Below are 19517 nucleotides of genomic sequence, written 5' to 3'. Positions count from 1 at the left end.
ACATCCGTAGTCCATATGACTGTTGATTTTGCTCATCAGCAGTCATATGACTGCTGACTATGCATACATGCAAATTTCCAAAATAAATAAAAAAAAAATTGTCAAATCTTTTTCTTTTTTGAGCCTAGATATGGCTTAGACCCACCATTTAGAGAAGATTTGTGTTTTTGGTTTTGAAAAATGATGAGTTGATTATGAGTTCGCAAGTTCACATGTTTTTTAGTCCCTTATGGAAAAGTTCAAGTGCATCTCTTAAACTCTTCTTCTTTATCAAGTTGTCAAGTTTAGCCCCTTATGGAAAAGTATGGCATTTGAGTACGTTGGGCGTACTGAAGAGTACACCGCGCATACTCAAGCGCTTACTTTGGGCGCGGACTCGCCTAGGTACGTAGGGCGTACCCAGGGTTACGCTGGGCGTAGCTGGCCCAGATGCAAAACCTAATTGTGGCTTGAGGACTATAAAAGGAATGCTATGGTCTTGTACCCAGCCACCATTCCATAGAGAGAAACCCTAGGAGAGCAATATTATCATTCTAAAGCTAGTGTGTGAGTATTCTTGAGCTAGAAAGTGCCTTTGTGTGTTAGTGAAGAAGAAGAGGAGGTTCTTGTGGAGGCTAGAAGTTGGAGTACAAGCTTGGATCTAAGTTCTACAGAGGGAGGAGCTTCACTTGGAGGTAAAAAGCTCAAAGCTTTCCTTGTCATTTTTTATTTGTGCTTCATGGACCAATTTTTAGGGATTTTGGTCCCAAGGTGGAGACTTTATGAGAAAATGGTCTTCATAAGCTTAGATCTGCCATATTTCAGAGTAAAATGAGTTGTGGGTTCATAAAAATCCAATCTTAGACATGAATATTAAGTCATGCATGAGATAAAGGCTTTATGAGGAAATAGGAAAGGTGTTTAGAGTGATTAGTGACCTTTACAGCCATGCAAAGGCTTAAAGGTTTCAACTTTATGGATTAAGTGACCTTAGAAAAGTCAAATTTGGAGTTTGAGTTTATGTCTTAACCGTTTAAGACCAAAAATCCATAAGAGCATGAAACTGAGACTTACGTTGGGCGTAAATCTCAGTACGCGCAGCGTAAAGGTTTGAGACACTGATTAGGGTTTTAGTCAACATTTGGACTTTAGGGTCAAGGAGGGGTAAAGTGGTCTTTTACCCTTCTGTGGGATTGTAGAAAGGGATTTAATCTAGCCTTTGAGAGCCATTATTTATTTGAGGATATTGTTTATGTGATTAGGCGGGGGCTAGATCAGTGTATTCGTGTACAAGATTATCCGAGTTACCCGATGTGAGTCTTCTCACTATACTTTACCTAGGGAGGTAATCAGAGTTGTGTGATAGAGTGTTTTATGTGCTATTTATATGATGTGATACACTGCATTATTCCTATGTGATTTATGCTATGTATGATTCAGATTTTACAGAGTTAGGACCAGAAGGTCCATAGAGTTAGGACCAGAGGGTCCACCAGAGTTGTGGGACTGGAGGGTCCCACTGAGACACATTGACAAGAGGGTCATACATAGTTATAGCCTCGAGTGGCTAATTTGTTGTATGTGGTATTTTGGGGAACTCACTAAGCTTTTATGCTTACAATGTTATGTGTTATGTGTTTCTGGTATTAGCGAGAATCACGGGAAGGCGCCGGCACGATTCGTACACACTGGCAGAGGATTTCATTTTATGATCTTGGGATATGTTTTTTTCATGATGACATTTGTTAAACATGAGATTTGAGAATATTGAATGACTTTTATTTTGTTGAAAAATGGAAAATTGTTTTAAATTTTTACGTTGTTACAACTTTTGGATACAAGGTTGGTGAGTTTCTAGATTCATTGCCCACCATGATCACTCCCAAACACATGTTGGTCGTATTTTGAATAAATATAGTTGATCAGGCTATATTTATCCCTAATACGACTACATAATTGTCCGGGTTTAACCACGATGTTCAATTCCTCCAAAGACTTTTATTGTTATTGTACTAATGCACAAATATATATGTATTGTAATTATTTTGTTCAGAGTAATTTAGTCCCATTGTATTTATAGTTGCATATCTTGTATGATTAGATATGTCAGTTCACTATAAACAATGCTCTGATACTAATCTGTCACACCCCTGGACCGGAATGGCGGAATCGTCCGGGGGTTGAGTGACTTCATATTGGAATATCATCACATTGAATATAATAGAAACAAGGCAAGCATCATCATCACACATTCAATAATACAACAATATTGAGCTTACATCATTGTAATTGTTTACATGAGTTACATCCCAGAATATAATGGTTTATAATAGCATCAAAATGCAACAGATTTCCACATATTCTTGATGCCCACCTGCTTAACGATTTCCTGATAATACAAGTTATTTTGAAAACGTCAACATATATAATGTTGGTGAGTTCATAAGTGTATTTGTATGAAATGTTTGTATGACTTAGTAAACACCAGAAAACCTGATATTTTCTGTAAAAAAAAAATATGGTTTGAATGCTTTGTATCAAATCTTGTATTAAAGCATGTGTGTTTTGAAAATGTATAAGGGAAGTATTCTAGAAAATCACATGTTTTCTGTTATAAGTAGAAGGTGATGTATAATGTAAGTTTTTCCCAAAAACTCTGATATTTTATGCCTGTAAAAGTGTTGTAGTATTAAAAACCCAAAGACCGTACGTTGGTGTTTGTATAGAATTGTAATTGTAGAATCGTTTATGTATTCTGTAAATTTTACAGCAGAATTAATTTCTTTGTGAGTCGTTATAACCATACTTGATATGATTGATTTGCCTGTCATGACATTTTTCAGACATCGACTTGTTTAAGGTAAGACATTTGTCACCCTAGACTGGCCTAGTCTAGATGTAGCGAACAGCTCAGGTGCGGGGCTATCAACCCCGTATAGATCTATACACAAACTATCGCTCTCCCTCCAGGTGACTCTGGTTATAACTATAGGACTAAAGGTTGTACACTAGGTAGGTACGAATGAATGAACGAGTCTCATAAGAACCTTAACTATATTTACGCGGATATTGTGTTACACTATGTAACGCAGTGAATAATGTTCCGTGTATGTTTTAAGTCTATTGGGCCCATCAATCATGCAAATGGGCCAACACTGCTTCGTACGTTCTTGTCGCCCTTTGACACCACCAAAACCCTAAACCCTAAATCTAAACCGCTGTTGCTACTATATGCCAGTGTGACACCGCATCAATCTAAACAGTCGTTTAACAAAGAAACAACCTGCAATTAAAGTTCCCAAACAATATAACAATATTTGACAGCCTATTAAAGGGTATAAGATATTATGTTGTATTTTTTGCAGAGTGGTACGACAAAAATTAGATACATTCCTACTAATCCTCTCATTTTGTAGTTATTGAGGTATGGTCTTTCCCCTTATTTTTTAAATTTTATATGAAACACTTTTTCTTTTATCATTTTAGTGCCTGGATGATTTTTGTGTCATTGGTTTAAGCGACTTTCCCAATGACCAAAAGAGTTGGCTTTTTATTGGATTATTTCTTAATATCTATGTAAAATTATCTTTTATTCTAACTAGGGATGAGATTTAGAACCGAAAAACTGGACCGGAATCGGACCGGAACCGGAACCGTTAGAACTGGAATACGTAAAATGGGTCCGGCTCCCGGGTTTAAAGAATGGCTCTATCCGGGTTCCGGGTAATCCGGGTTTCGGGTCCGGGTAAAGCGGGTTTAAGAACCGGAACCGTGTTAGGAACCGGAACCGGTTTTAGGGGCCGGAACCAGTTTCTATGAAAAGTTCAAAACATACATATCTCATTCGTTTGTAGTCGGATTGGCATGAGGTTTTTTCCATAGTATAGTTTGTAATTTTAACATGATTTTAGACTATAATTTTGTCATTTTTGGTTTTATATTCATTGACGTATAGTCTCTCAAAGTCGGGATATCAAAGCTGGAAATATATGTTTTTCAGCTTTTTTTTGTATTTTGTGATAGTTTTAAAACATGCATATCTCATTCGTTTAAAGTCAGATTGGCATGAGGTTTTTTCCATAGTATAGTTTATAGTTTGTACATGATTTTAGACTATAATTTTGTCATTTTTGGGTTTATATTTATCGACTTATAGTCGCTCAAAGTCGGGATATCAAAGCTGGAAATTTTATATTTTTCAGTTTTTTTTTATATTCTGTGATAGTTTTAAAACATGCATATCGCATTCATTTGAAGTCAGATTGACATGAGGTTTTTTTTTTCCAAAGTGTAGTTTATAGTTTGTACATGATTTTAGACTATAATTTTGTTATTTTTGGGTGTTTTTTCATTAACTTATAGTCTCTCAAATTCGGGATATCAAAGCTGAAAATTTTATGTTTTTAAGCTTTCTTTGTATTTTGTGATAGATTTAAAACATGCATATCTAACTCGTTTGAAGTCGGAATAGCATGCAGTTTTTTCCAAAGTGTAGTATAGAGTTTGTACATGATTTTAGACTATAATTTTGTCTTTTTTGGTTTCATATTCATTAACTTATAGTCTCCTAAAGTTGGGATATCAAAGCTACGAATTTCTTTTTTTTTTCAGCTTTATTTTTGTATTTTGTGAAATTTTAAAACATGCATTCGACCCACTTTACCCGGTTCCCCGGGTTTTTCAGTTTTAGACCCACTTTACCCGGTTCCATTCGACCCACTTTGATATTTCCGGGTTTTCCGGTTCTAGATCCACTTTACCCAGTACCTTACCCGGAACCGGTTCCAATATACTGGTCCGGTTTTCGGTCCTAAAAAATCTCGTTAATCGGTTCTCGGGTTTTCCGGGTCCGGGTCTACCGGTCCGGGTTTGGACCTACTCTCATCCCTAATTCTAACAACTATACCCTATTTTCCTTCATTTTATTGTTCATAGCAACTGCTAATGATAACTATATCAATGTTAGACATTCATTTAAACTTCAAGCTTCTGACGCATTATTTCTTGGTTTTATGCAGATTTTTCTTGAGATTAATCCATAGATACGACCAATCGATAGAGTTTAAGTATTTCTTGATTTTCGTTTACCTTTTTTCAAACTTCTAAGTGTTTTGTTTCTTAGAAAAAATGTAAAAAGTTCATGATTTTAGGTAAATTTTCAATAAGGGAATCCCCAAAACCAAACAAAGAGACAAAACCCTCATCTAGAAAGATACTTTGATGTAAATGCAAAAAATGGCATGGTACTTTGCCTGTGTGTATACGTGTTGTGTTGTGTGTGTCTTTTCGTATAAAGTTAAATTTGTTTATAAAATTTAAAGTACATTTATAACATTGTAGTTGATTTTTTTCTTATTAAAGCATTGTACTTTAACCAATTAAAGCATTGTACTTTGAAAGTACAATGCTATAGTTGGTTGTATTTTGAAAAGGCTGATGTTGATATATTCATTGTGTTTCATGGTTTCCGGTGGAAAATCTACATTACTCAATTTTGAATGTTTTTAGTGAAACAACTTCTGAAATTCGGGTATTTGAAATAGCTTATTTTTTACTTGCTGAAATAATTTTTGTTTTCAATTTCTCGACCACTTCATTAAATTATTGACTCATTTTTTTTTAAACAGACAATGGATTAGAAAAAACACTCACATCTAGCAAGACACAAGGCGGAGCAAAACAGGAATAAAGACTCATTTTTACTTGACTCATTTTGTGTGATGTTTGTTATTACCATTAGTTGCCAAAAAGAAAGGACGAGTAAACATTAAAATGATCTTACCCAAACTCTTTTTAGGCCCCTTCTCCTATATTTCAATGCTGCAACGTTATGGTATATAAGGGTAATAAGAAATCGGGAAGAATCAATTTCTCGACTACTTCATTAAACAAAAGAATGAATGATTATTTATATTTAAGTTAATTTACAAGGAACTTATGATAATTTAACAGCCTTGAAAATTATTAAACTTCGATTCCTTATAAGTAATTTTATCCATAGACATATGGCATCCTAAGATTATAGTCTAAATTATAATTCAAACGATCATCGGTGTTTTTATGGTGATCTCAAATATTCAAACCATGCTTTTACATTTAATTTGATCCTTATTTTCTTATTTATTATAATTTTTATTACTATTAAACACTTATATTATTGCAAACCATGCCCCTTCCATAAATAAAAATCAAAAAGGCATAATTTTATTGTTCGATCTCCCACCAAGTTAACTATTTGCTTCGTCCTTAACACCCATTCTCGCTCATTGTTGATATTCTTTCGCTCACAGTTGGGGTCTACAAGCTTGAAATATTCGTTGTCGTCATCACATACTATATTAACCTATTGTTGATTTATTTATATTAAAATACTAAACAACCAATGATCATTGATAACCGAAGTTGACAATTCTTGCTAATTAGGCTATAAGGAGTGGGCTCGGTAAGAGTTCGACACATCCTACCTGGACACAGCACGTACACACCATGCCACGAACTCGACATGCCAAGTTCGGTGGCTTAACACTGTATGTTTCTGCCGAGCTACTCCTCTCTCACCCATACATATTTTCCTCTGCTCTTATTCTTCTTCTTCTTCCATGTCCTCTGTTTGGCATCATGTTTGGTAGAGATGGAGATGGCTAAGGTGGAGCTCGGTTAGGCTGGTACCACTCCCTTAGCCTTATAAGAGAAAATGACAAACTTATGCTAAATTATTACCTTTTTATCAAATAATTGCCAAAAATATAAGAAAATTACATCCATAACAATCGATTTTGTTGGCACACCGAAAAACATTATGTAACATCCATAAAATTCGAGCCAATTTTAAACTTTTTAAATCATTTAAAACCATTCCGTTATTAGCATTTCTTTTCAAAATAGTTTAAACATCCGAGTTCCCAGAAATCAAAATCATCAATCGAGGAAGTGTACGGCCACGCTTTCGTCTTCCCGCGGTCATCCGCTAAACCTGAAACAATAAACTAGAATTGTAAGCTTGAAGGCTTAATGAGTTACCCCCAAAATACCAATCCCATACCGATATAACCGTATCATATAATATATAAGCAAACAGAACATCCATGCATCTCGAGTCTACAGTGTGACTGGTCCGCCCGCATCGGGCCTTCAGTCCACCTGGTCCACTCTCTAAGTCTACAGTATGACTGGACCGCCCGCATCAGGCCTTCAGTCTGTTTGGACCACTCTCTGAGCCTCGACACGTCTAGACTGCCCTCTTGGGGCCTTCACCCTATCCGGACCGCTCGTCGGGCCTTCGGCCTGACTAGGTGCCCTCCTGGGCCTTCAGTCTATCCGGTCTGCCCTAGGTATGTTGGCCTACAACACGAAGCAGGACCCGCCTCAACCCAACCCCCATGCCAATCAAACAATCATGTGCACATAAATATCATATGCTAGCATGTAAGTAACATATAATCATACCGATCTAACAAATCACTAACACAACAACCATCCTAAAATCAGGATATCGACCTAACCGGTCACTAACATAATATCATCCTAACTACCAGGATGCAAATCTAGCAGATTGATAAACATATCAAGCGAATTCCCGGATACAAATCAGATAAAAGGGTCCGCCTTGGTGCCTTAGACCCTGTTGATATAGTGAGGATAACTCTCCTCGCAATGCCGATCTAAACTGAAGAATCGAACTCCCGAATGCCTGCCTCACCAAAAATCCCGAACTATCCAATAATAAATACCAAGTCATTACACAACATAACAATCTTGACTAGGGGGGTCCACACAATCCATCATGTCCATTCTCTTTATTGGGCCAAGGCCCAATGCAATTTCCAAAACCTTGAAGGTCCTTATACAAAGCCCATTATTGGCCCAATTTACCAAATTGGGCCCAACTCCCAAATTGGGCCTAATTCCAAGATCCATTATCAAATACTTGGCCCAAAACATAATATTCATAAAGTCCAGCAAAGGCCCAAATCCAACTAGCTCACAAACGACCTAAAACCTGAAACCCAATTGCCAAAGGTCCAACAGAGGACGTACGCAGGGTGTACTCGTCCTGATGTTGACCACCATCGAGGTGGTTGACCCAGAACGTTGGGCGTACTGGTTTTACGATGGGCGTACGCGGGGTTTCACCAAAGCCCTAATAAGTGCTTAATGGCTTAAGTACTTAAGCCTAAACTTCAGATCTATCGACCAAATGTGCCATATGACTATAAAGTCTCGAACTTTGTCACTTTGGACGTCTAGAAAGTTCTTAACACATGGTCTTAATCCATTAAGACCTTCCTACTTTATGCATGAGACAAATCTAGCTATTGAGACACCATTTTTATCACTTAGGACATATTCTAAGGTCTGAAAGGACAACTCATTTCGTTCAAATCATAACATGCACCATTTTGGGACTTTTGGGACAAGAATGCTTCCATAAAGCTAAAATGACTAGATCTATCTCATACAAGTATAAAGTTCCAAGCTTTTTACCTTCTGTAGCTTCTAGGGCACAAACCAACTTCAGATCTACAAGCTTGATCTTCTTCTCCAACTCCTTGATGCGACGACTTCTTCTTAAAACACTCAAAAACACTCAAAAAGCTCAAACACTCAAGGAAATGGCTAGGGTTTGGGGAAAACGACTCTAAGCAGTGGAGGTTGGGGTAAGAGAGGGTTTTGTGCTCATAAAGTTGCTTATATAGTCCCCAAACCCTAAATATTAGGGTTTCCTTTTGTCATGAGTATGCCTAGTGTACACAAGTATACGCCCAGCATACTAGGGCGCACCTAATACGCTTATTGTACCCTTATGTACGCGCATCGTACTCCTCCTGATCCCAATAATTGCAATTTAATCCTTAGACTTTCATGGCTTCACCCTTCTATCCCCAAGGACTATAAATGACAAATCTTCGGATGTTACACATTAGTAATATTTTTATTAATATTATTGTTTTCTCTAACTACAACATTTTATAATTGAGGTTAGTTGCCATCTGTTGCATTTCTCAGATAAATTTATTCGATGAAAAAACCATTTGTTGTCATGAAACTTTTCTTCAAAAAGAAACTAATCGTTGTCTAGAAACTATTCACCAATTAATCGTATACTAACAACGATAACAATATATGACACCCGAAATGAACTATTCGTTGCCTACTGCATTTCGTTGCTACGAACCTTGTGAGAAATTATCAATATTTTTATTTTAGGTGAAAATGTTATAATTTAAGTGGGTGTTTGCGATAGCTTTTAAAAAAAGCTTATTAGCTTTTTAAAAAGCCAATAAGTTAAAAGAGTGTTTGTCTATTTAAAAAGTGCTTTTTAAAACATCTTTTTGGATAGGAAAAAGTAAAGTTTTCAAAAAGCTGGAAAATCCTACCTTTTTAGCTTTTTAACCATTTTACTCCTGGAAAAGCAGCTTTTCGCATCCAAACACTTTTTAAAACCAGCTTTTCCTAAAAGCCATAAGCTAATAAACACTTTTCCTAAAAATCACTTTTGACATAAAAAAGCTAACCCAAACATACCCTAAGTAGGTGTATTTTTCATATATCCAAAAAATACACCAAAACTACTAGCCGAATTCAAATCCACAATTAAAACTTCAAATGATTTTGTATCATAATTTTATATATTCGGAAATGTACACTATCCCTATTAATACATTCGGATATCTAAAACTTCATATACTTGGTTAAACTTTATTGGCATGTATATTATCCCCACGAATAGATCTGCAACGATTTGAAATCGGAAACCGATTAAAAAATGAAACATGTTTGGTTTAAAACCTAATTGTGTCTAGAAACTAATTTTTGAAAGAAATTATCCGTACCCGTCGCTTAGCGCGGGTAAACGGCTGTGTGTGTGTGTATATATATATATATATATATATATATATATATATATATATATATATATATAGTTAGGTTCAAATGTTTTCACTATCTATTGTGTGCATGTATGATTGATTATGGATTAATTATTTTAGTTATTTTAAGAAAATAATTAATACATATTAAATGCTGAAGATGTAATGAATACCCATTATATATTCAACATGTAATATGTATTAATTGCTTTCTTAAAATAACTAAAAAGATTGGTCCAGAATCAATCATACATGCACACAATGATAGTGAAAACAAAATAACCTAACCATATATATATATATATATATATATATATATATATATATATATATATATATATATATATATATATATATATATATATATATATTTGAAATAAAAATAAAATAGCATCGGCTTTAGCTCGTCTTCTTGACTCACCGATCTAGGTCTCTTCGTCGTCCGGTGGGAAGGTAGATATCAAGAAAACTTATCGGAGTTTTGTGTATCTGAAAAGTTTTTGAAACAGCCCTAGGGAGTTTCCCCAAACCCCTTGGTTCATTATCTAGTGATTGATAAAAAGGTTTCGAGGTAAAATTTTACGAAGGTATGGTTTCTTTGTGTGAGCTTAAGTTACTGGTATAATTATAGTTACCTTTTTTTTGTTCGATTCATGCAACCATACAATGTGTATGGTTTCAATGTGTGATTTACTCCATTATAATCAATTATAACGTAAAAAAACGATTTTAGGGTTTATACTCGTTATATGCATATTCAGCATGTCCAAATCGGGTTTTTGCTTGATCATGTATCTGATATTCGATTACATGCCTGGTGGGTTATTATCTCCAAGAGAAATCATAAAATGCGACTTTTGTTGATCGAATTGGAAGTATAACATCACAGTACATGGCTCTAATGCAGGAAATTGGTCGTATAATGAAACTAATGGTTATTTCGTGACTCCAAGAACTGGGAACTTTCATATCCATAGTTGGTTCCGTGAACAGAGGGCTGTCCAAACCCTAGTCTGCTGATCAGTGTTGAAACAACTATCTTTGCTTGGTGATGGATGATTATGAAATCGTTACAGATGTTCCACAAATGCTTCCACCTCCACCTGGCAGTTTCCTTGATCGTGAAGAACTTATCCAACATGTTGGAGAGTTTGGTGTGTCTCAGGGATACGTTGTAACCATTAAGCAATCCAAGAAGGAGAAAGTTGTAGTTCTTGGATGCCAAAGAGGAGGTGTTTACAGAAACAGGCGTAAGACAGATGATGATGGAACTGGTGAACTTGTTCGCAAAAGAAAGTCTGGTTCACGCCTTACAAATTGTCCATTTGAACTTGTTGGTAAAAAAGATGATGGTTTTTGGGTACTTTCAGTAAAAAACGGGTCCCACAACCATGAACCTTTAAGTGATATCACACAGCATCCATCCGCTCGCAGGTTTACAGAAAGTGAGGTATTGCTTATTAAAGAGATGACAGAAGCTGGTTTAAAACCACGCCAAATTCTGAAGAGATTAAGACAGCATAATCCAGAGCTTTTATCAACTCCAAAACATGTTTACAATATCAAAACCAAGCTTCGTCAAGGGAATCTTACAGGTATATGTCCTCATAAAGAAGGTTAGTATTTCAATTAGCCTCTTACTATATTTATGCTGTGATGATCATTCATCAGTTAGGAGATATAAAACATTGAGACCTCAGAGTTCAGCTCAAGGGAACTCTAATTCAACAACAACTTCAGAGCCTTCTTGGAGACAGCGTTATCCTCCAGTAAGAATGCCTAATTCATAAGAAATTTGTTCTGAACATGTTGCTTATTTATATGAATTCTGTAGACTCACATATGAAATGCCATAATAGTAATGTTTATGTAAACCTAGAAATTAGTTACTTAAATAGAATGAAATGTAGGTAATCCTTGAGTACTATATAGAAAAGCTAATGTCTATTGTCAAAGTACTCCAAAAGGTCTTTGATGGTTGAAGGATACTTAGCAAAATGAATGGATATGATAAGAGTGAAGAACTTCAAGAACAATCATTGTTTTTAAGAATTTATCTCAGATTCTTTATAAACTCCCAAGATAATTCGCAAACAGTTTAATCCTAATAATAACCATTCTAATTATAATAAGGACTTATCTATTTTAGGAGATAAATTCTAGAATCCCTTTTCCTCTTTGCCAATCAAAAACTCATACAAGAATTATAATTAATGGGATATGATTCATTAATATGTTTTTTTTGTGTGTGTGTAAATGACATTCATTAACATTAGATTTTACCATCAATATCTTACCTTTAATGGATGTAATAACATTGAGATTGTGGGTTTGCATGCTCCTTCCTCTTTCTCAATTATGAAAACATACTTTTTAAAGGAAATAGATTTATCGCTTTCAATTTCTGTATTATTTTGTTGAAATTGAGATAGTGTTACATCATTAGACACCCGTAAACTTGTCATTACATGAGTTGGTTGTTTATTTTTTCAGAGGGTACCAAATTTCATTGGTGGTATGTTTATAGACTCCCAATCAAGAACATCTATTGATGTCATAAACCCTGTAATTTCCCAAATTCTTACCTTCTCTTCTCCATTTAAATTTCCCAAGATTCTGAATTACTAAATACTTTAATTATGAATAAAAACAGGCAACCCAACAAGTGGTTTCTCAGGTTCCTCTAACAACAGGCGAAGAGTTCAGGGCAGCAGTATTTGCAGCAAAATGTTCTCTTCCATCATGGAGAAACACACCTGTCATGGCCCGCCAACGTATCATGTTCAAATTTCAAGAACTTATTCGTAGAGACATCGTATGTGTTTGACTTCGCTGTTGACTTTCTTATCAAATACTATTATTTAATACAAATCTTGATTGTTTTGTAGGACAAGATTGCTCAAAATATAACATCTGAACAAGGAAAAACATTGAAAGATGCACGTAACGAAATGCTTCGTGGGCTTGGTGTGGATCTTTTCATTTATGTTTATGCAAATTCAATTTATCAAACTTAAAACTTACGATAACTGGTATTAATTAATTAATTAATTAATTTGTTTATGTGTAGAGGTGGTTGAACATGCTTGTGGGATGACAAGTCTCCAAATGGGAGAATTTGTTTCAAACATACGAAGTGGAGTTGATAGCTACAACATAAGGGAACCACTTGGTGTTTGTGCTGGAATTTGTCCTTCTAATTTTCCAGCATTAGTTCCATTATTGGTAATTAATTTACCTATTTGAAGTTTTTATTTAATATGTATTTATGTCTAATAATATGATGTCTGATATGATGCAGATGTTTCCGATTGCAGTAGCATGTGGAAACACGTTTATTCTGAAGCCATCTGAGAAAGATCCAGGGGCATGCATGATACTAGCAGAATTAGCAATGGAGGCTGGCTTGCCAAATGGTGTACTAAATATAGTTCATGGAACCAATGTGAGCATACAGCCCTTTTCTTAAAAAAATAAAATATATAGATTTTTTCTCTTTTTTTATAAAAAAAAAAAAGAAAGAAAAAGAGTTGTTGTTGTTGCCCAATAATAACTGATTATTTGCAGAATCTGCTTCCTTCGAATCTGTTAGTAGTACTTCTAGTTTTGAGAGTTGATTGATCAAATTGTTTGATCGGCCAGGACATTGTGAATGCTATATGTGATGATGATGATATCAAAGCTATAACATTTGTGGGCCCAGATTCTGTAAGTTCCATTTTTTTATAAATATAATTATAATTATTTAGTTTAGGAGCCAGTTTAATGATTAGTTTAATTTTCATGTATTGTAGTCTGGTTCACACATTCATGCAAGAGCATCTTCTAATGGCAAACGTGTTCAGGTAGTTTCATTTCCATAATGTGGATTTATTATTATTATTATTACTACTATTGTTTTTGATTTGAGTGTATTTTTTATAATTTATTTATCAGTCAAATATTGGTGCAAAAAACCATGCAATAGTGATGCCTGATGCACACATGGGTGCCACCTTGGATGCTCTTGCTGGTGCTGGATTTGGTGGCGCAGGGCAAAGGTGTTCATCATTGAGTTGTGTTGTATTTGTTGGAGGTTCAAAACCATGGTATTTTATTTATTTTTCTATTTACTTAGATTTCTGGAGTAGGAAATGTTTTTTGATTTAATAAATGTTATAAAATTTCCTGTTATACAGGGAAGAAAAACTAGTGGAGCGTGTGAAATCACTTAAAGTAAATGTGGGAACTGACCCTGATGCAGACCTTGGCCCTGTGATTAATAAAATTGTATGCATGTGTTGTCGATACTTTTTGACAATATTTAAAAATAATAATAATAATAATAATAATAATTGTGATGTTACTTTTTACAGGCAAAGGAAAAGGTAATCAGATTAATCCAAGTGGGTGTTGAAGCTGGTGCAAGATTAATTCTTGATGGAAGACATCTGGAGGTAGGTTCTTTATCTTCCATTCTATTTACATAAATAATCTATTAAAAATAAATATGTTGTAGGTTCCAAAATATGAAATGGGAAATTTTGTTGGTCCCACCATCTTATCTGATGTTACACAAGGCATGGAATGTTACAAGGTGATGGATTGTATATACTTACTCATATTAATATATTATTATTATACATATAATATATAATTTAAATAGTACAGTAATATTTTTGTGTGATCAGGAGGAGGTTACTGGGCCGGTTCTTCTGTGTATGCAGGCAGATAGCTTAGAGGAAGCCATAGCTATTGTGAACAGAAACAGGTAAAGTCAGAAAGTTCATAAAAAAACGAGTTAAAAATCTTTAATTTATATTCCAAAAAATGAAATGATTAATCAGATATGGATTCGGGGCTTCAATATTCACGAAAAACGGTGCAACAGCGAGAAAATTCCAAACAGAAATAGAAGCGGGGCAGGTTGGTGTAAATGTCCCTGTCCCATCCCCGCTGCCCTTCTTCTCATTTACAGGAACAGAAGCATCTTTCTCAGGAGACCTAAACTTTCAAGGTAAGATTTTTCTATTTGTTTTTTTAATAAAAAAAATAATTTAAAAGGAATGGAAATGAATAAATGATAAAATGTTTTGTAGGGAAATCAGGGGTTCAGTTTTATTCGCAGATTAAAACGGTGAGTCAGCAATGGAAGGATTTCAGGTGTAGTGACGAAGTAGGAGGGGCTGGGCTGCTTGAAATGCCTCCAACAACTTTTCAAACAACAGATGGAACTTCGTTGCTATTACCCACCCATAATTTTCCCGATTCGGATAGAGGAGGACCACTGGAATCCCCATCAGATAATCATCATGATCATCTTCAGTTGGACAATGGTCCGGAATTTGGAATGCAGCAGCATAACACGGGTGAAGCTGAAGGTGAAGCTGTGTCCCTGGGATTGCAGCTCAGGGATTTTCAAAACAGTGATGGAGGGGTGTCTCCTGCTTTGCTCATGTCTGATGGATCACAGGACCCCAAGTTCTTGACCCATTTTCTAAACTGGTAATTCATTCTTTCTTCTCATCTTTTTTTATTTTTTAAATTAAATTGGCCTGAATGTTTTTTTTTTGGTTTCAGGAGCCGAAATGCACAGTAGGTTTTGAGTTTTGAGTAGTTGGGTGTAGTGGTGTAAAGGTGTATTTGATGTGAACTGTGAAGTAACAAATGGAGCTCATGGTACTTACTCATGGAAGCTCTCCTCTCAATCAACTAGTTAAATTTCCTATACCTGTCTTGTGTTGTGTTGTGTAGTGACACTGGTTTTATATGTGATTATGTTGTTAAATGAATGGATGGATTTTGGTAAACCTTCTTTCATGATTAAAAAAAAAAGCCCACAAAATCACTTGGTAACATTCAAATCCCACGTTTTATTAGTCAAATAACTTCAAGATCAACTTAAAACCAAGTTATTGATTAAGGCCGACACTGGACAGGAATGTATAATTTTTTTAAGGCTATTTATGTTGGGGTTTACGGGCTAATTAGTTTAGACATGGGTTAATCATCGGAGATCTTAAATTATAAATGAATTTATTAAAAAAAAAATATTACCAATGTCCTAATAAAATTAGTAAATAACCATAAAAATGTCAAATTCTAGTTTTTTAAAATTTAAGTCACGAACTATAAGTTCATAATTAGCTCAAAAAATATAATCGTATTTTCGAATATTGCATCTACATATTCTTACCCGCATCATATAATGTAGACCAGTGGGCACCCCTCAGCCCTCGGATTTGACAAATGCAGCCAGAGCCGCCTTAGCCTTACTGGCACCTCCGAGAAGTCTACCGCATGTTCATGATGTTCATGCGCAAGCAAGCGTCAGCGGCTCATTCTGAATAAATAAAAGAAAAATAATCGACTTAGGGTATGGGTTCTGAAGAGGGTTTCTCCTTTCACAATTTGGTCTTCTTCCAATCCAAGGAGCTCACGGCTCTAAGCTAAGTACTGGCGCTTCGTACCAATATATATTCTCGTTACAAAAAATGAAATGATGAAGGGGTGGGTTGGCCTTACCTATATTTGATAATATAAATGGGAATGCGGCCAGTCCAAGATCCAAGATTGGATATACAGTAAAGATCTTTTGGCAGAAATCAAAGACAAGGAAATCTGAAAGAGAGGAGAAGGAATTTTAACAAAAGGGCGACTTCCTGATTCATTCCACATTTCACATTCCCCTGGGGTCATCTCCATCACAAAACAATTCATTCTTAAGACGAGAGAACTACTTGCAAATACTACTTCCATGTTCCTAATTTTTGTTCTCTTTTGTTTAATTAGATCAACATTAAATTGTTTTCCTCCAATCTATTTTGTTTTACAAAACGTTGAACAAATGATTTAAATAATACACAATATAATAATCTATAATTATATGTTAAGTAAATTACTTGACATTTAAAATTTATATTATTAATCCCTTTAAACCTGCTTCAATTCCTTTCACAACCAATGAACTATTATTAGTTAAAGCAAAAAAAATTCAATGCAAGCTTTTTTAATTCAAGAGTCGATCCCCTCACCAAGTTGCTACAATTTTGAAACAAAAACACATTAAATTGAAAATATGAAATTTTATTAAAATAAATAAATAAAAGTAAGTCGCCTTACATGCTTTAATTGCAATATCCCACCAAATCTATCTACATTTTTCTTGTACTTTGACAACTCAATAGCCACAAGTTGTCATTGCATCACTAAAATCTCCAACAAATAAAGTATCGAAAAATTCAAGAACTGCATCCATTACATTGGGGTCATGTTGGAGTTGCAGATCCTTATTTGATGTTTGAGATACATGAAGCCTTGAAGAGTGGTATTGTTGTTCATGCCCAACTACAAATAGAGGAACATGATAGTAGATGTTCTTGTTAATGAAACCGATATTAATAATAATGGTGTTAATTGGAGTCATTCTCATGAGTGGGTGTGTAATGTTGACCAAAGTCCCTGTGGTGTTGGCATTGGCATAGATCTAGGTTGGTGTATTGGCTAGGTTTGCAAATTTGGTGTGTAGTCTTTTAGTTAATTTGTTGTTTTTGTTAGTCTTGGATAATATTGGCCGATGTTTTGGTTTAATGACAGTTGAAAATGGTAATGTTAATTTAATAAATTATTTGGGCACTGATTGCAATATTTAAATTGGCTTTAATTATTAAGGTATTGGTTGCAATACGAAAATAATTATAAAGGACAAAAAGCATACAACCTTTATTCCACCCATCTCTTAGTGCCTTGAAACAACATAAAACCTTTGAAAATTGTTCATTTGGATTAATAGTTAGTCCACTTTACATGTGCTACATGAGTTAGACCTCAAAATGTTTTTATTGGCATAAGGGGGTCCAAAAAGGTTTCTAAAAAAAAAAACGAGCATAATCCGCTTATTTTCAATAGCTTATTGTTTCAGGAAAATGATATTTACACAATAACTTTTTGTAATACGCATTTTAAAAGGATTTGTATAATCCTCTAAACTGTTATGCATGGCAAAAAGTTAGTATAAAGATCAGCTAATTCACATCTATCAAAATCATCATTAAATGAACAAATAGCCAAAACAAGAACAAATGCCAAATCAAAATTTGATTTTTAATGTTTACAATCATACCATAATTGCGAACATCAAAGTAAAAAAAAAAATACATCTACCGAAACATTTAAACCAAACTGTTAAAAAAAACAAGTATCGCTACAAAACCAGCAAATCAAATTCAAGATAAAGCTTTTTCCTTAGAAGCCTGCAAACGCCTTCTTCCCAGTACTTCCAGAAGATCCAGCTGGAGTCACCTTCAACACATTGAACCTCACAGTCTTTGACAATGGTCTGCAACAAAAATACAAATAATTAAAAATTAAAAACATATATAAAATATAAGAATCAAATCAAAATATAAATAAGGGGATTATATCTAAAATGTCACCTGCACTGTCCAATTGTGACTCGGTCACCTTCTTTCACACGAAAACATGGAGAAATGTGAGCTGGAGTGTTCGAGTGCCTCTTCTCATATCTATCAATCAAACAACACAGCATACAAATAAGATTGATTTAGAATTTGTTATGTATTTAAGGGTATTTGATAAAACCACAACAGATGGGATTGTGTCTTCTTGCCTTTGGTATTTCTTCACATAATGGAAGTAGTCCCTACGTACGATAATGGTCTTCACCATTTTCGCACTGTGGCATGTTCCGGAAAGAATACGACCTCTAATGGAGACATCACCAGTGAAAGGGCACTTCTTGTCAATGTAAGTTCCTAAAGATATTAAGTACATAATTAAGATCATACTGTAAATCACATATCTAACAGCTTCGAAATCATTTGAAAAAAACAGATAGAAAAGGTGTTTGATGAACGCTAATACCTTCAATAGCTTCTCTTGGAGTCTTAAACCCAAGACCAACACTCTTCCAGAATCTGTTTCCACCCTTCCCAGGCCTCTTCCCTTTCCCACTTTTCTTCGAACTAATACACAATTAAGAATACCAACATCATCTTCCATATGCAAATTAGCATAAATATAGAAAAAAGAACAAAAAATTCGAACACGAAAAGAGGCTAGTTTCTCACCATAGAAAGACCTTGGGTTGCTTCAAAAACGCCTTCTCCGTCTATCAGGAAATAGAGAAAACAAAAAGAAAAGCAAAATGTCAAGATCTGTAGGAAACGAGATGAGCATAAAAGTCGAGAGTTGATAGATTAGATAACAACCTGTTCAGCCATTGTTAGTAGAGATCGGAGCTTTTCAGTGGCGGAAGCACAGGTAGAAAATAGGTAGAAAATAAGCGGAGGCAGATGTAAACCCTAGCAAGCTTATATATTTAATGAGGTTAAGTTGGGCCTTGTGGGCTTCTAATCAATAAATGACTCTAGCGGGCTGGGCTGCTGTTTTATGTCTAATTGTCTACTACAATCGATGGAATGTGTATTTTAAACAATTTCTATGCAAAATCAATTAGGGAGTATGATATTGGATTATAAGTTTATAATCGACTAAAATGTACAAATTTATTTGTTCATTTTGGTCCAAAAAAATTTGGACTAGCACTACAGGTCCAAATGTTTAATTTTGTTGCGAATTTGATCCAAAACACTTTAAAAATTCTTCGGATTTGTCTATTTATATTTGTTTTTTTTCTTTTTTTCCTTTACTATTATTTTATTATTTAAT

General features: G+C 34.8%; 2 protein-coding genes across 3 annotated transcripts; one reads left to right on the top strand and one right to left on the bottom strand.

Annotated features, from left to right (window-relative positions):
• Nucleotides 1-10227: 10227 nt before the first annotated feature.
• LOC145053969 (methylmalonate-semialdehyde dehydrogenase [acylating], mitochondrial-like) lies at nt 10228-15637 on the top strand. Of its 2 annotated transcripts, none has more exons than XM_079002100.1 (18): nt 10228-10301; nt 10756-11443; nt 11520-11617; nt 12342-12413; nt 12502-12663; nt 12737-12815; nt 12919-13073; nt 13150-13293; nt 13491-13556; nt 13643-13693; nt 13785-13936; nt 14027-14117; nt 14204-14284; nt 14347-14424; nt 14519-14598; nt 14675-14844; nt 14927-15332; nt 15408-15637. In XM_079002100.1, exons 2-18 carry the CDS (start codon nt 10900-10902, stop codon nt 15424-15426), a joined length of 2448 nt encoding a protein of 815 aa, XP_078858226.1. In that variant the 5' UTR covers nt 10228-10301; nt 10756-10899; the 3' UTR covers nt 15427-15637. The 2 variants fall into 2 exon arrangements, with proteins under 2 accessions (XP_078858226.1, XP_078858225.1); XM_079002099.1 differs by having other exon boundaries at nt 10235-10435.
• Nucleotides 15638-17901: 2264 nt separating this feature from the next.
• On the bottom strand, nt 17902-19146 carry LOC145053968 (small ribosomal subunit protein uS17y). Its single transcript, XM_079002098.1, has 6 exons — nt 19058-19146; nt 18917-18957; nt 18711-18811; nt 18457-18601; nt 18263-18352; nt 17902-18165 (listed from the first exon to the last, which is right to left on the bottom strand). The coding sequence occupies exons 1-6, from the start codon at nt 19067-19069 to the stop codon at nt 18072-18074; spliced, it is 483 nt and encodes a 160-aa protein (XP_078858224.1). The 5' UTR covers nt 19070-19146; the 3' UTR covers nt 17902-18071.
• Nucleotides 19147-19517: the final 371 nt, after the last annotated feature.

The sequence above is a fragment of the Lactuca serriola genome, chromosome 5, assembly GCF_051521515.1.
Source record: "Lactuca serriola cultivar US96UC23 chromosome 5, Lser_US96UC23_V15, whole genome shotgun sequence".
Lineage (NCBI taxonomy): Eukaryota > Viridiplantae > Streptophyta > Magnoliopsida > Asterales > Asteraceae > Lactuca > Lactuca serriola.
Note: the sequence above shows the minus strand (reverse complement) of the source record. Positions and strands in the feature narration are given on the sequence as shown.